Below are 16,024 nucleotides of genomic sequence, written 5' to 3'. Positions count from 1 at the left end.
CAGGGTTCACCTGAGTTTGATGAGGCTGCTGAGCCAAACCAATAAAGTGAACCCTTTTTAGTCCCTCTTTTATTTTTATTATTTGTTTAAACACAAATGAATATATCGCTTCTCTCGGGTTTGATCCATCCATCTACTTTCATTTGTTTATATGGGTCCAGGTTGTGGTCAACTGTTTACATTATCATGAATTACAGTCAGACTCTGCTGGGAAGTACCGAGAACCGCGTGATGTCATTTCTACTTTCATACTTTTGGTATGATGGTGAAACAGATGATCCTCTGTACGGTACTGAAAAGATCGTATAAAGTCTTAACGAATGTCGATTTATTCTGATCATTAAAAATTAAAGAAGAAAATGCTGCAACACAAGTGACACTTTTTACTGCAGTTTTATTATAGTGCACAGTTTAAGTATTAATATGTCACCTGATTGTTTTACGTGATTCAGAGGTTGGACGCTCGGTTAAAGCCAAATGCAAGAAAAACAGGTTATAAATGATTCATTCACTCATTAATTTTAATTAATCGCTGCATCTGTACGTGTTATTTTTGATGTTTCCTTTGTTCTGATTTCTTAACGAGTAGGACTTTAATTCTGGTTAAATTTAAATTGTATTTCCTTTAACTTCTTCCTCGTCTGTTGGTGTCTGGCAGACAGAACATAGTCATTATCATATTTAGGGAACCTCATCATTTTACTTAGAAGTGCACATTAAGACGTTGGTTTAATAATGTTTTAACATGGATTGGTAGGTTTGAAGAAGCTTCATGTTTAGGAAAATGTTCACAAATGTAAGTGTGTTCAAGTGATCTTCAAAAAGTGGGAGGAACTGTTAGTGTGTGTTGGCTTTCTGCCTGGACTCTGTGTGTGTGTGTGTGTCTCTACATACTTCCTTGGAATCGCTGGCATGCATCTAACACACCCACAAACACTTTCACAGGATTTGAATACTCAGCGACACTGTTGGACAGACACAAAAGCAGAGAGGCAGGAGAGAGATGAACACACAGAAGGTGTCATGGATAAATATGCAAACGGCTGCTAAAAAGATGAAGCTGTGACAAAATGAACGGTGAGTGACAATTTTCTAAATAAAGCTGAAATTATATTCATGACACAGTGAGAAGAGGTGAAAAGTTGGGATCCTGATAAAGTCTTAGTTTACTTTTTGCAGATTCTAGCCCTACATGGTGCTCAGCACACATTATGCTTTAGTTGTTTTGCAGGTTCAGGGGAGAAATAACAACAGTTTTGCAGACAAGCTCTGTTAAATCAAAGCTTTTTTGAGAAAACCGGGATTCACAACTGCTTTTTGAATGAATAAAACCCACTGGATTATAACAGAATCAATAAATCAAAAAGAAAACTGTAAACACACGCAACACTCCACTTTGAATCTTCTTTAGTTTAAATACCAAGTACAAGCGCCAACATTACTACTCTACTAACAAACTGACATCATCTTTGGACATCAAACTGAAAAGTATTACATTTTAAACAACGATGTTGCTGCTAACGTGACTGTACAAGTCTAACCCAGGTTTGTTTCACATTTGTAGACATCTAAACCTTTTAGATCTTGTTAGATTTCATTCATGAACAAATTCAAAAAGAGAAAAACATCAAAACCATACTCCTACATGCACCATTAATTTTTTCTTTTTGCTAATTAGCCATAAAAAAACCAACATACACAACTGAAACTAAACAGTTTAAAAAGTAAAAGCTAAGTAAAAGTAATGCACCTGATATACTTTACCAAATTGTACTGGAGTAAAAGGTAAAATATTTTCCTTCAAATTACTGTGAAGTAAAAGTAAATAGAAAGAAAAAGTTCAAGTAAACAATGGTACTTTCTTACTTGAAAGTATTACACATTATATATATATATATATATATATATATATATATATATATATATATATATATATATATATATATATATTAATTTATTTATTTATTTATACACACACACACACACACACACACACACATACATATATATAGCTGGCTCTATTAGTCAGACGCCTTAATGGTATCAATCAGAACACCTAGCTTACCTTCAGCAATGCTTGCTGTGTGAACACTTTCTGTTTCTGCCAACACACAGCCTAACTGCTGTGACCTTTGACCTACTCACTTGTTTGGAAAGTTATTGACAATGGAACTGAGTGCACTCCAGAAACCTCATTAATTTTAAATGAACAATATGCTACAAGACAGAAAAATTGTCTCTATCTACCTATCTATCTATCTATCTATCTATCTATATACATATATATGATCAAACTGAAAAACAAATCCACCCAGTAGCACTTTTCAAGCTGAAAACAATAATTAACAAACAAGCTCTTGTTTGTTTAACTCATAAAAGAACTGACGTGTAAAATTGATGGGAGTTGAAATCCTGGACTAACAAGATTTACCAAGTTCTCTAGAGGAAAGGAAATCAAAGAACCTAGATGTAAGAGCCAAACAATGACAAAAAAACAGGATTTCCTTGTGGAACAGATGCCAGCTGGTGTTCCTGAAACAAACAAACAAAAAGATGACAGTTCAATTAAAGAACATCTTTTCCAATAAAAAAAAGAAATTCATGCTTGATTGGCAAGTTACATTGCCTTCATCTTAACAAATTTGAAGCACTGAAGACAAACACTACTACTGTTAGTGTTATTAATAAGGTTTTCTGTGTCCATATGAAAATATGTATTAGCACAATAATCAACTAGACTACATGAAAGGTTTTACTGCACTTGCCTTACTTTAAAAAGTTATTATTATTGAAAATACATAAACACAAATGGAGATATGACAACAACAAGCAATAAATAAACTGCACAGCAGTATTCGAAGGAGATACAAAATACGTTAACGTCAAAAAGACCAAACAGGCCACAACAGAAAGAGACAAGAGACAACCACAAAAAGCACAAAAAAATGACCAGAAAAAGACAAAAATATCCACAAGAAAAACTGTAAAACACATTCAATTAACACTACATGACCACATGCTACAAAAGTACTAAAAAGAGATACACAAACAACCACAAAGATACATGCATCAACAATAAAGAGACAAATTTGCACCACATAGACACAATAAACGCAAAGATACACAATGATTCAACCAGGACTCAAAAAATGACAAACATTTGCAAAACACAAACAGGCCAGGACTACAAAGAGACAAAATTGATCATAGACACATCAACTACAAAGAGACAAAGAAGTGCTACAGTGATGCAGAAGATGACCACAAAAAAACATGAAGCAGCTACAAAGACAAAAATCGTCTACATAAAGACAAAAGTGACCACAAGGAAATGCAAAAGATAAAGGGCCTTAAAAAAAGACAATGAGTTACCACATACTGAAAAGATACACATGGTGACAATGAGACAAAACAACAACTACAATTACCTGGTAGCAAACAGAAAGTCATTAAGGCAGTAAATTTACTGTTACCGCTCCTTTAAGTGCACAAAGGGCTCCTAACTCTTATCATATAATTGAAGTTTGAACCTTTTAAGCAAAGACTTGCTGGTCTTCTATCAATAGCCTGCCCAGAAGTCACATGGCATAGATGGCCAAGCCTGCTATAAACAGACTTTCTGCTGGACTCAACCTCAAAACATGATTAAGCAAACAGTCTAATCACGGCAAAAACCACAAATGTTTCCAGAAAAACGATTTAATGAAATTTGATTTAAGAACAGTAGTCTACAAAGTGACTTATTTACACCATCTGTGAAACTTTTGGTAAGAACAGAAACAATGTGGTCATTGTTTTTATGTTTCACACAAGCAAAGAATGGCGTTGTAAATCAACACTGCCGTCTTCAGGTACAGTAGGTTATTACATCCACTGTAAGGAATGACTGGACAGTTAGTTGTTCCATTTTAAAAAAATATGATTAGTTTGATTATCCTCCGTTTGCCACATTGTGTGTGAGAAAAGTTAAGCAGCTACTCTTGTATGCCTATATGTGTGGGTATATAAAATGAGTATATAAAAATATAAAAAAGAGTGACAACCTCATGCATCCTTACAAAATTAGTGCAAAGTTATTTATCTTTAGCAATGCTACACAACAAAGCAACTACAACGAGACAGATAAAGAACTATAAAGATACAAACAACCATGGACACACAAACACACAAAGCAACTGCCAAAGACACACACCATAACTACAAAGGAGTTGTCTTTAACTAAGTCATCACAAACTTTAGACACAAAACAAACAAAATCACTACAAAGACACAAAAAAAAAACAACCACGGAGAATCACAACTACGAAGATACACAAAAAGAGATGACTAGCACCACACAAAGAACTATAATGACATGCAAACCAATAACGATTATACACAATAACCACAAACAAATGCAAAACAAATCAACAAACTGATTCTAACAAGACACTAAATGACTACAAAGAAACACAAATCAACCACAAAGATGCACTAAATGGCTAAAAAGAGACAAAAAGAGCTATAATTTTTTATTTAACTACCTATTTTTCTGCATGTTTGTGGTTCACCACACCCAGTATTTACATTACCTGTTTGTTACCTGGTTACCTCCAAAGGTTCCTCCAAAACTGCATATGACCAGTTCGCAGGTGTGTCTGTGGTAACACCTAGACATACCTGAATGTGTTCAAGAATAAACTGCAGCCACAGTGGTACAAATGTAAACCTGACTGCAGTTTTTCTAGCAGTATTCTTCTTAAATCAGTACATGACAGTAGAACTTGCCTCTACCTGAGCTTCAGCACACTTCTTCCCACATGTTGATCTCTTTGCGTTACACTCAAACTTGTCCCCTGTGTAAACTAGGGCAGGTAGGAACTAATGTTATTTTAAAGCAAAGAAACATCCATAAATGTGACTCGTGAGTGTGGAAAAAAATCCTAAAGTGCCGTAACTGATAAGTGAAATAATTCTGATTGTGACTTGTGACAAATAACATTACTTAATTCCACTTAATGCTGCCAAAGTAAAGCAAACAAACCCAAACACACAGTTTACTTTACAAAGTAGTACAATAAAATCTGGCAGTGAAGGCATTGTCAGTAGATTCATATTAGCATTTTCTGATCTGCAACCTCAGCAGGACGTAGATTAGAGCACGTAGCAACTAGTTATGCAATGAGCATAGAACCTACTTTATCCACAGTAAAAAACAAAAAAACAAAACAAAAAACAAACAAACAATAAAGCAGAGTTTAGTGTAGGGAGGTACTTTTCTGTACCAACCATCCACGTTTTTATTCTTTTTGCTATTATAAATTTATGTCTTTCATGATTCCCCGCAGGGGTAGAGTATGTGTAAGCTGTGTTTTTCATGTGTGTAAAAATGTTGTTTATTATGGTTTGGTTTGGTTAGGGTTAGGATTAGACAAAGATTGGTGTTAGTAAAGATTGGTGGTGTGAGTGTAAGCATTTTATCTATAAAAGCCATTCAAGTGCTGGGAGTGTCATAAACACAAAAAATGTCTTTGGAAAAAAACAAAAGTGGAAAATACCGTAAGTTGCGGCAAGGAGCTGGACTTCTTCGTTATTATTCTAACACGGAAGAGCTCTCAAGAGTTCTTCGTTATTATTCTAACACGAGAGCTCTTGTCATTAGAACAATAGAAGTGCATTTTCTATGACTCAACTTCCAGATAACTTGGGTGATAATCATCATCACAAAACTCAACATTGTACGTCAAATTTTTTGGTGGTAAAAGAAATAAATTAGTTACATTTTATTGATAGGTTCGGTTTTTATTGGATTTGCAACATACTGGTCACACATTCTCAACATCTTCTCATTATGTTGATAATATGTTTAATATGGCTCAATTTGTCATTGCAGTTCAGTTTTAGGAAACAGGATTGAAACAGAAAATATTTTTATTGTTCCTCATTACAGAAATGACATACCTAAAATAGAGTGAAAGATAATGCTGCAGGTGATCAGATTATTGAATACAAGGCTATACACATGTGATAAAATATGATTAACACCAGGAAGAGACACAGCAGGAATTAGTTTTCATGTACTAACCCTAACCCTTACCCAATAACATGAGACAGAACAGAAGCTAAGTAAAGACAAACTAATTACATTTGGTGGAAACCTGCTGAAGAATTGAATCTTTTAATTAGTCCCTTTAAGGTATTCAAGCCAAGAAGAGGAAAAGCATTTCTGGTTTTCTGAATATTAAAATAACCAGGGACAATCCAATCCAATCAGGGACAATTTGATTATAATGATTCATACACATTTATTGTTCATGTAAACTTCCATAGCTTCTTTGCTTGTGTAAAGCTGCTGTGTGACAATGTCAATTGTAAAAAGCGCTATACAAATAAAATTGAATTGAATCCTGTTAACTCTATGTTAATTAAGTTTAATGTCAGTCACAGTTAATTTCTATTCAGTATAATAAAGGTTTTCATGGGAATTCAGTCTGAACATGTTAAAAAGAGCCTTCAGAAACCGTTGAACAGATATAGCCCCTCCTTTTTAATAGCTAGGTTTTAATGGTATGTTACATAACTTATTATATTGCATTAGATATGTTATTAGAATACATAAAGTACATAATATATTCAGTCATTTCCATGTCATTAGATAAGCAGATAGTTCTACATTCAAGTAGCCTAATTCAAATTTACAATCCAGGAACCAAAGTGTTTTCTCTCACCAGGTGTCCTGATCATGTTTGTTTAATAAAAGCAGCTTTGTCAAAAACAGGTCAACTGGTTAGAGCTGGTTTACATAACTCACACGCCTTCTCGCACGCATTACTTTCCTTGTCTGCAGCTTAGGTCGGGCGGTGAGTTTAGGTTCAGTCAGAGATCTCAGCTCTGAAAAGTGGCAATAATTCATATTTAAGTACATTAAGTATTCCAGTGCCAGACATAAAAACTGGTGTTTCACTGTCAGTCTTTGGGTTTTACAGCAACATCAGGAAAACATTTTTACTTAAATACATTTCAATTTAGCTTTTTTAGCCGCGTAATAATATTTTCAGTTAAAACACGTGAAAAGTACATCATAGTATGAGATTAAGGTGTTTTACAGTCTTTTGGCTTTAAGTCACTTCTAGCTGTGTTTCCTTGGTTCAGTGCTTTGGTTGATTTCAAGAAAAAATTCTTCTCCAAACTTATAACTTGGTTTAATCTAATGAACCATAAGAAAGGAAAAACTCTCAAATACTACGCAGACGAATCAACAATTAGAGAAAAGTCCCCTGAACTGAAAAATAAAATCAATCTCAAGCTGTTACAATAATAATAATAATAATAATAATATTGGTGGTTCCACATTAACACAATAAGGATTCATTAACAGTGGAAATTCTACTAATAACATTTTAAACCATTATCAGCTTCTACAGAAACTTCTACAGAACTTTTTAGTTAATGCCAAAAACTACATAGTAAAAATGCAAACATTCTGAATTTTGGGTCTAATTCATTAAATTCTGGATCTAAAACAGGTTTGGTAAATAATTAAATACAGAGAAACAGTACATTTCAGTGTAACATGTTGCATAAAGAAACACTACATTTTTTAAATTTAGTGTTTCTAAAATTTCAGATGATTCCCAAACAAGTCTCTACTATGTTAATTGTCTTTATTATTATTATTATTATTATTATTATTATTATTATTATTATTATTATTATTATTTGTGTGTATGTGTTTTGTAGAACGCCAGCTAACTACTCGTAGCATCAACAGCAACAACACCTCTGTGACGATGGAGGTGCTGTCGAAGTGTTTCCATGATGACGATGAATTCAAGTACCGCGCCTACACCATCACGTACCTGCTGCTTTTTCCTGTGGCGTTTCTCTGCAACATCGGAGCACTGGTGGTCTTCTTCCTGCAGCGCAACCGCAGGTCTGTATGTCTCTTTCTTTGTGAGTCCATTGACATTCACTAGTTTTTAGTTCCCAAGTGCTAATTAGTGGTAACCGGACTTGTTTATGTTCTTAAAGACGTTTCACCTTTCATACCAAAGGCTTCTTCAGTTTCCCCAGAATGGTTGGGTGCCCCAGGCATTTAATCTCACTGGGTTTCTGAAAGAACAGGTTTAATTATTTACAGCCAGAAACGCATTTCAACACAGAAACAGGTTTTGCTTGCAATTATCCTGTTTCCGTAAATCTTTAACCTTTAAAAACAGAAGACAAACTTTTACAGTCAAAAGAAAAAAAACATCATGGAACTGCTTATAATTTTCAGTTTTTCTACATAACTTGGTCATGAAATGTGATCTGATCGTTAACAATCCCACAAATAGAAACAAAGTCAATATGTCTAAGCTGGGAGAGCCATTATCTTTCGTGTCTTTATTGAACACGTCCATTGAACATACAGAGTGACAGTGAAAAACTAAATGCCAACAGTGTTTTTTATCCATTCTTCTAGGCTACAGGAAACACTTGATTGACATTGTTGCCACCAAAGGTAGTTCCACTTATAAAATCACTGAAAACCAGTGGCGTGACTTTCTCTTTCTCAGCATCATTGTGACATAGACCTCCCTTGATCTGCATCTCTGCATCTTTGTGAAGTCCCTCTGGTGACTTTCATTCATTTTCACATTTTACAACAGAAAATCAAAACTCACAAAAACATCTCAAAACATCTTACTGCATTTTTAAAATGTTGTTCCATTGACTTTCATTCATTGTGCCCATTAATATCAAATCACACAAGCACAGATAGATGCATCCAAATCCTTCATGAAGTCACTCTGTTTTAAATTTAACATTAGCATGTACAAATGCTAAGGTGTCTCCACTGGCTCCTATTTATTCTAATAACATAGCTACATTTCTAATCTCATTCTTAAAATACCTCCAAAACTGGACTAAAGTATATGTGTACACATGTAGGGGTTTCCTCCAGTGCTGAGACTAGAGTCTCAGTCTTAATCTTGTATAACACTTATAATGGGAGATACGATCTGGTTTTCTAGTATATCTAGAAATGTTTGGAAGCAGTTGAGGTAATGTCTCTCTACAGGCTGTTCTAGTTCTTCCACATCAAAGTGGGAAAAGCATTTTTGTAGTGAGTTCCTTTTATAACGTGTTAATACAGGAGGGGAGGCTTTCCCTGTACTTTCACTGTATTTCCTGATACTGTTGGCAACGTGAACACGGTGTTAAGGCTTTGTAATACTTGTAATTTAAGAGAAGTATGTTAGCATTCAACAACCAAATATCCCAGGAACTCACATAGTGTATTCAACTTTTAGGTTTGTTTGTGTTGCTTTTTAATAAAAGTGTATTTTTTTTGTTTATAGTTTGCTAATAATCATGGGAATTAACTTTTTTCTATTGAACTTTGGGGAAATGAGAAATGTCTGGATGATGCTGTCTGTGTCTCAGTCATCAGTGGATTAAAGAGAAAAAACATTTCCCTTTAGCTTTAATCTATTTGTGGACATCAAATTTATTTTTGGGGTTTGGTTGATTGTTTTGTTTTGTTTTTGCCAAGAATATCTTCTTCTTTTCAAATCTAATATGCCAAGCCAAAGGATCAGCTAAAATAAATGCTGATTGTTTCTTTACAGTACTCTACTGTGATGTGTGTACTTCAGGCTGCCAGTGTCGATGCCTTTCTTTATCTCAACCAACCTTCACAATGCTTTCATTTGAAAGCACAGCAGTGTGAACAATGAGTAAGGAGCACTGGTGCAACAGGTTGTTGAAATGCCAAGGCTGATGAATTAAAATCTCTGTGGTCTCGTTCTCATTAGCAAAGATTTCCAAAACATCCAAGTAGCAGCCTCCCTTTGCTGATAATCATCTGTGATGGCATGTAGGGTCAGTTGTTGTTCATTTGTACTCGTTTAGTGAGCAACTACTTTGTTAACTATGAAGTGTCTCTATTTGACTGTGCAACAAAGTGAGACGTCTTCTTCCGTCTTAACTGTATTTCCGAACCAAAAAATCTTCAGTATTTGGACAAAGTAGCTCCTGCGTGAGAAATACAGTGTTTCAAATGTTACTACAGAGCATAAGATACATATTTGATCAACAGTTAGGCAAATATAAGTATTGGATCAGACTTGGTGTCAGCAGATACACAGTTACTGGGATAGTGGCCAAACAAAACTAGGTGCTAATAATCCTGCTTTTAAAACAATCAAATAATCTGACACCTGACACAACACATAAGCCATCACATTATTTTTATTTGAAACTATTGGCTGTTGCACGTTTTGTGCCCTGTGGATCATTTGTTTGCCACGCTGTATACAAATCAGGGACAGGGATATACTGCACCTAATTAGGCTTCTTTTATGATATGCAAATATTATAACATAATAATAACAGATAACTGGCAAACCGTCTGAGTGTGTCTTTGTGTGTTTAGGTAAATATTGATAAATGATTCAGGTCTATTTGTTGAAAGGAAAAAGAAACTAGCGCTGTGTTATTAACACTGTGGAGTTTTCATGGAGCCTCTTGTTAGTACTTTGGGAAAAGAAAACTGCTACAGTGACACGTACAATAAACAGTACATGAGCATTCATCTGGAACTGTAGCGGTTTGCACTTTTGTCTCACAAGAGTGAACTGGGGTCGGCCAGGTGCCTCTCTGTGTGGCTTTTGAATGCTCTCCCTTTTTCTCTGTTTGTTTTCTTCAGGTACTTCGGCTTCCTCCCACAGTCCTAAGACAGATAGGGGTTAATGCTAATTAGTGGCTCTGTGTTATACATAGATGTGAATGTTTGTCTGTTTCTTTATGTCAGCCCCGTGATATACTGGCCAACTGTCCAGGGTGTACCTCACCTCTCGCCCAATGACAACTGGGATAGGCTGCAGCACCCTCATGACCCTTGAGAGGGGAATTGGCTAGGATAATGGAGGGATGCAGTTTAAGTCTGTTCACACCGGCTTCTTTTGGGCATTGGCAACTGCAGCCCAACACACAGCAGCAGATAGTTTTTTACAATCATAAAGACCAAAGTAGTCACTGCTAAAACATGAATAATCAACATGCCTACTCTCTCCATGTTTCCCTTCCAGAAGTTCAGCCTCCTGTGTGGTCATGATGAATCTCGCTATATCAGATGGCAGCTTCTCGCTCACCCTCCCGCTGCGATTGGCTTACTACTTCAGGGGCGGGGTGTGGGACTTTCCTGATTGGCTGTGCCGAATTTGTGTATATGGCTTCTACGTCAACCTGTACACCAGGTAACACACACATATACTGTAACAGTCAGTAGTGTTGAGATATGATTTGCATTTGTTCCGAATGGTGCTTCTTCTCGTGACTTGCTTTCTTAGTTACATTAGTTCCAGTTACAGGCTTAACGAGTGCATGCAATGTAACTCAAGTTTGTCTACAGTTGCTAACAAAATGTGCAGGACCTTAAAATGACCACACCTCCACTTACGAGACATATATCTCCAACACATAGTTGCAGTTCTTCCCTCCAAACTGTGTCAGGCCATTAAAGTTGCATGAATGATTTACCAGGCACAGGTATATAAGTTTTAAGTTTTATGAGGTTCACAAGAGCCCAAAACTTGGAGTTTGCTCTCATGTCTTTGATGTGTTTGATTGATGTTTTGAAATATGATAGAAAGAGTTTGTTAATTAGAAAATTAATGTACCTGTGCTGCAGTTCTATGAATGTTCAATGTTGACTGTGTTCTTCACGCCATTTGCATGAAGATTATAAATGAGGGTAATCTGTTTTTACACTATGTAAAGTGTTATGGACTCTTCTTAGAGAATTGGGTTCTCCTAGTAGAGTCTACTGGAGTTCTCCATCCATCAGTTTCTGTGTAGATAAACCGACACAGGATCACTAACCCTCTATCGAGTGGCCATAGTCAACATTTTCTAGCCAACTAGTTTCACGGTCATGTTTTGATCCTTTGCCTGTTTATGGCCTTTATCTGCCCGCTCTGTACTTTCACCTTTGTTGAACTGCCTCCCTGTCAGATTTTTATCCCGTATCTGATCTTCGTCTACTGGACTATCTTGGTGTTGTGTTCAATGGCATTCGCTTTTTGCTTGGCCTGTTTGTGCTTTTAGCTTGCGGGTGACCTCATTTTCCAGTCTATAATCTGCAGGGCCGTATCAAACTCATCAACAAATTTGAATCATCACAAAAATAGCGGCGAGTGTAAAACAACCTTATTCAGCTTTTCTACAACTACCCACATCAGCACAGCTGCACTGCATGTTGTGTTGCACTTTTCTCTGCCACGATCTCAACATTCATCTCTGAACCCGTCTCCATGGCTTCTGTTTATGTTGTGCAAAGGTGGGTGTTCATGAAGAAGTTCTGCAGTCACTCAGGAAGCAGTTTGCTCTAATCAGTCCCCTTGTGGCAACACTTTTAAACACAAATTTCACGGTGAATGAACTAAATTTCCTTTTCATCCCCATACAAATGGAATAAATTCTTCATAACATGACCACTCAACTCATACCGTTGATAGGTGAAATGACCATGATGCCTCTCTTCCTCTCTCAGCATCCTCTTCCTCACTCTACTGAGCGTGCTCCGTTGGCTGGCCGTGGCCAAGCCCCTCCGTCACCGCACACTGACCACGCCCACTCGCACCCTGTTCGTCTGCCTGGGTATCTGGGTGTTTGTGGGCGCGTCCTCGGCCCCTTTCCTGTCCCACGGGATAACAAACAGGTGAGAGTGTGACCAGGTGGTTTAACTGTAGTAATATGTAGGTTCGTTGGGTTTTTTTGGTCAGTTTTTACTTTTTATTTTCACTTAGTTAGTTGTTTTATGTTTTTCATTCAGCTTCATTAAATTTCTGTGAAAAATAATTTCAGCTCTGAGACTATCCACTGAACCAGCATTCATCTTTAAGGAAGGAAGTCACTTTGAACAGAGGGTTTGGAAAAGGGTCAAGAGCAGCGGCGAGCAGCTTCAGAGCCTCAGCTCTGGGAGAGATCTGAAGTCTGCTGTCACTTTGTTGTTTTTAATTGATGGATTTCTGTAAACTGTGGAAAGTTTTTCTAGTGGAAACACTTCTGCTACTGTTGATTGATCGGTTTAACTGAGCAGAACAGTGAAATTTCTGCATTTTTTTTAAAGCTGACAGCAGCATAGAAAACCTTTTTTGCCTGCAGCTGCCACTTGAGAATTAAAGTATGTCATGTTTGGATGATTGCTATCACCCTGCAGTTTCCTGTTTTGCAACACCATCATACCTGCAGTCAGTTTGCGTGTTTTTAAGATGATAAATTTGAGCTAAGATACACTCAGAGACAGTCCAACTGTGCATCATTAGTCCCAGTAGCAGTGAACAGGGAGAAAGTGAAGGGGAGTTTGAATAACTTCCCTAAAGAGTTGTATTCCATGTGGTGGCTGTCATGAACACTGCAGCCTGTAGGGGTCACTATTTAATTAGTAGTCTGGCTCTAAATTGTGGGAATTTAAAGGGATGAGTAATGACTCTGTCCGGTCCTCAGGGGGGGGACAGCCTCGTTGCTTCGAGCCGTCCAACGTGTCCTCATGGGAGCGGGTCCTCATCCTAAACTACGTGGCGCTGCTCCTCGGCTTCCTCCTGCCCTTCCTCACCATCATCATCTGCTACAGCAGACTCATCCGCCGCCTGCTGGACGCGTCGGGGCCCCGGAGCAGCAGCAACCTGTCCAGCGAGGCGCGCAGCCGCAACAGGCGGCGCTCCGTGCACCTGGTCTCCATGGTGACGGCGACCTTCCTGCTCTGCTTCCTGCCCTATCACGTGATCCGCTCGCTGCACCTGCACGCCGTGTGCGGGGGTGGGGCTGCGACGTCACGGTGGCGCTGCAGCGGGCCGTGGTGGTGACGCTGTGCCTGGCGGCGTCCAACAGCGTGGTCAACCCGCTGCTGTACTACTACTCCACCAGGACGTTCAGGAACAACCTGAGGGACGCGCACTCCTCGCTGCTGTCCAGCAGGAGGGGGTCCTACAGGTCTGGACTGGCCATGATGAACAGGAGGAACACCACCTGAGACACCTGGAGGATCATCAGCGTGAACTGTTCAGCTGGAAAAAGCACATCACAGAGAAGTTTTGGAGATGGCAGCACTGTTATGTTATTTATTTCAATTAAAACTAGGTATTTATAGCATCTTCCAGAAAAATAAAGGTGTAACTTTTCTTAACTAATGAAGGTGGAGGCGTCAGGCTGAGATCAGCAGCACTGGAGGGTTCAGGTGGATGGTAAAAGGTCTGCACTTCTATTTTCTACCTTATTAGTACTCAAAGCACTTTACACTGCTTCTCATTCAGCCATTCACACACACACACACACAGTCACACACTCGTGCAGCAGTCTGATCCACAGGTCCACTGCGTTGCCCAAGGGCACTTGAATACGATGAAGAATACACATGTTGTTGGCGAGTCTCAGGGATCCTTAAGGTCCAATCGCTGTTTAAATGTCCAGCTGTCGACGAGGGTTCTGCCTCTTCTTTCTGTTCTGTATCAGGGTCAAGTGTAATTTAACATCTGAGTTCAAATTGAGTCGTTACAAACAGTTTACCAGGAAGCGACCCAGGAGGTTTTTTTATTTTTATAATTATAGTTTTTGGTCCTAAAACTAGCAACAATTTCTTCCAGTTTGTCATCATGTCCTGTAGAGTCACAGCAACCTCATCAGGATTTGCACTAAAAAAACAATCACATCCGATTACCTTTGATAAAACTGACTGAAAGTGATGTTTGTTCATGTTCAGACTCAAATCAGCAACGACTGTATCCTGCTAACAACTCTGTGTGTCGCAGCCTGATAGATGTGCATGTGTTGTTGTATTCTGTTTCATTATTATTATTATTATTATTATTAAGGATAAACAAGTGATGTCGTTTCCAGTGAAGAGTTGTTGTTTACGTGTTTGTTAATAAATGTTCTAAATCTGAAGTTTCAGTCACGTACAACGGAAATGTCTTCATATGCAAGTCCCACAGGGAGCATCTCTTCCTCTCATGCTGCACGTTTTGGATTGTTTTTATAGAAATCTGTCATTTTTGGGAGAAATGCTTGCTTTGATTTTTGTCCCGTGATTGTAATCCTGTGTGGTTTGTGTCCTGGTCAAAAGCCAGTTTGTAAAGCTCAGGCTAATTAACCCGTTTAAGAGGTTCTTAAATTCACAGTAATTTTTCTATAATTCTATAAACAATTATTTATAAACACCTCCAACCCAACTTTAAAAGCATTTTAAAGATAATTTGCTCCATGGGTTGATCGAAGGCCTATGGATGCTTTTATCTGACATTAATTAAGGTCAAAACCAGAACACAATCACCCAGTTGTCACAAATATTTAAATTGTCATGTATTAAAACACAGTAAGGTTGAATGCTTGTTTTCATTGTGGTCAGTGTAACATGCAAAGCAAAACAATGATAAAAAACAGATGTATGAACATGTAAAGTACATGTAAATAATATTAATTTTAATATATATGTGACCTTACAATTAATTTAGTCACTAATCTGCTGTTTCTTAGTTTAATAAATAACTGAGTCCAGATAACTTTGAATCTTAGTTTTCAGGAATTAAATATGTCAGGAGGCAAAATGAGCATTTGGACATTGATCAATTTTCAACAAATCAATTATAATTTTGTGTTTTTAACCGTGTCCATGCAGAGTTGAGACCACATTGATTTAACTGATATTACATACACGTATGCCATTAGTAGGAATTTGCCAGGAGTACTTATCAGTGTGAAGTACTGACAAAATGTGATGTTTTCATAAAGTACATAAATGTACCACTAAATCAATTCTAATAGGTTTTAATGATGTTCAGCAACATGAACATTATTAATTGGTTTCAATGCAGCAAAACAAACAAACAAAAATAACACAAAATATTATTTTACGTTTTTTAAATTGATAACATTAAATCATGGGTTTAGTTGACTAATAATAACAAACTTTGCTTATTTGCACACACGGTACTTCCCAACATGCACTGCTGCAGTGCTAAAATTACCCAGAAACAACCAAACAACCTGACACCTGATCTTC

The 16,024-nt window shown here is 37.4% G+C and overlaps 1 protein-coding gene across 1 annotated transcript; it reads left to right on the top strand.

Annotated features, from left to right (window-relative positions):
- Nucleotides 1-896: 896 nt before the first annotated feature.
- On the top strand, nt 897-15,415 carry LOC113168257 (cysteinyl leukotriene receptor 2-like). Its single transcript, XM_026369266.1, is given in 6 exon segments — nt 897-1,077; nt 7,720-7,912; nt 11,055-11,222; nt 12,518-12,685; nt 13,475-13,782; nt 13,785-15,415. Coding segments are annotated over 6 exon segments (1,059 nt in total). The 5' UTR covers nt 897-1,070; the 3' UTR covers nt 14,000-15,415.
- The last annotated feature ends 609 nt before the right edge of the window (nt 15,416-16,024 follow it).

Source organism: Anabas testudineus, chromosome 18, assembly GCF_900324465.2.
Source record: "Anabas testudineus chromosome 18, fAnaTes1.2, whole genome shotgun sequence".
Classification (NCBI taxonomy): domain Eukaryota; kingdom Metazoa; phylum Chordata; class Actinopteri; order Anabantiformes; family Anabantidae; genus Anabas; species Anabas testudineus.
Note: the sequence above shows the minus strand (reverse complement) of the source record. Positions and strands in the feature narration are given on the sequence as shown.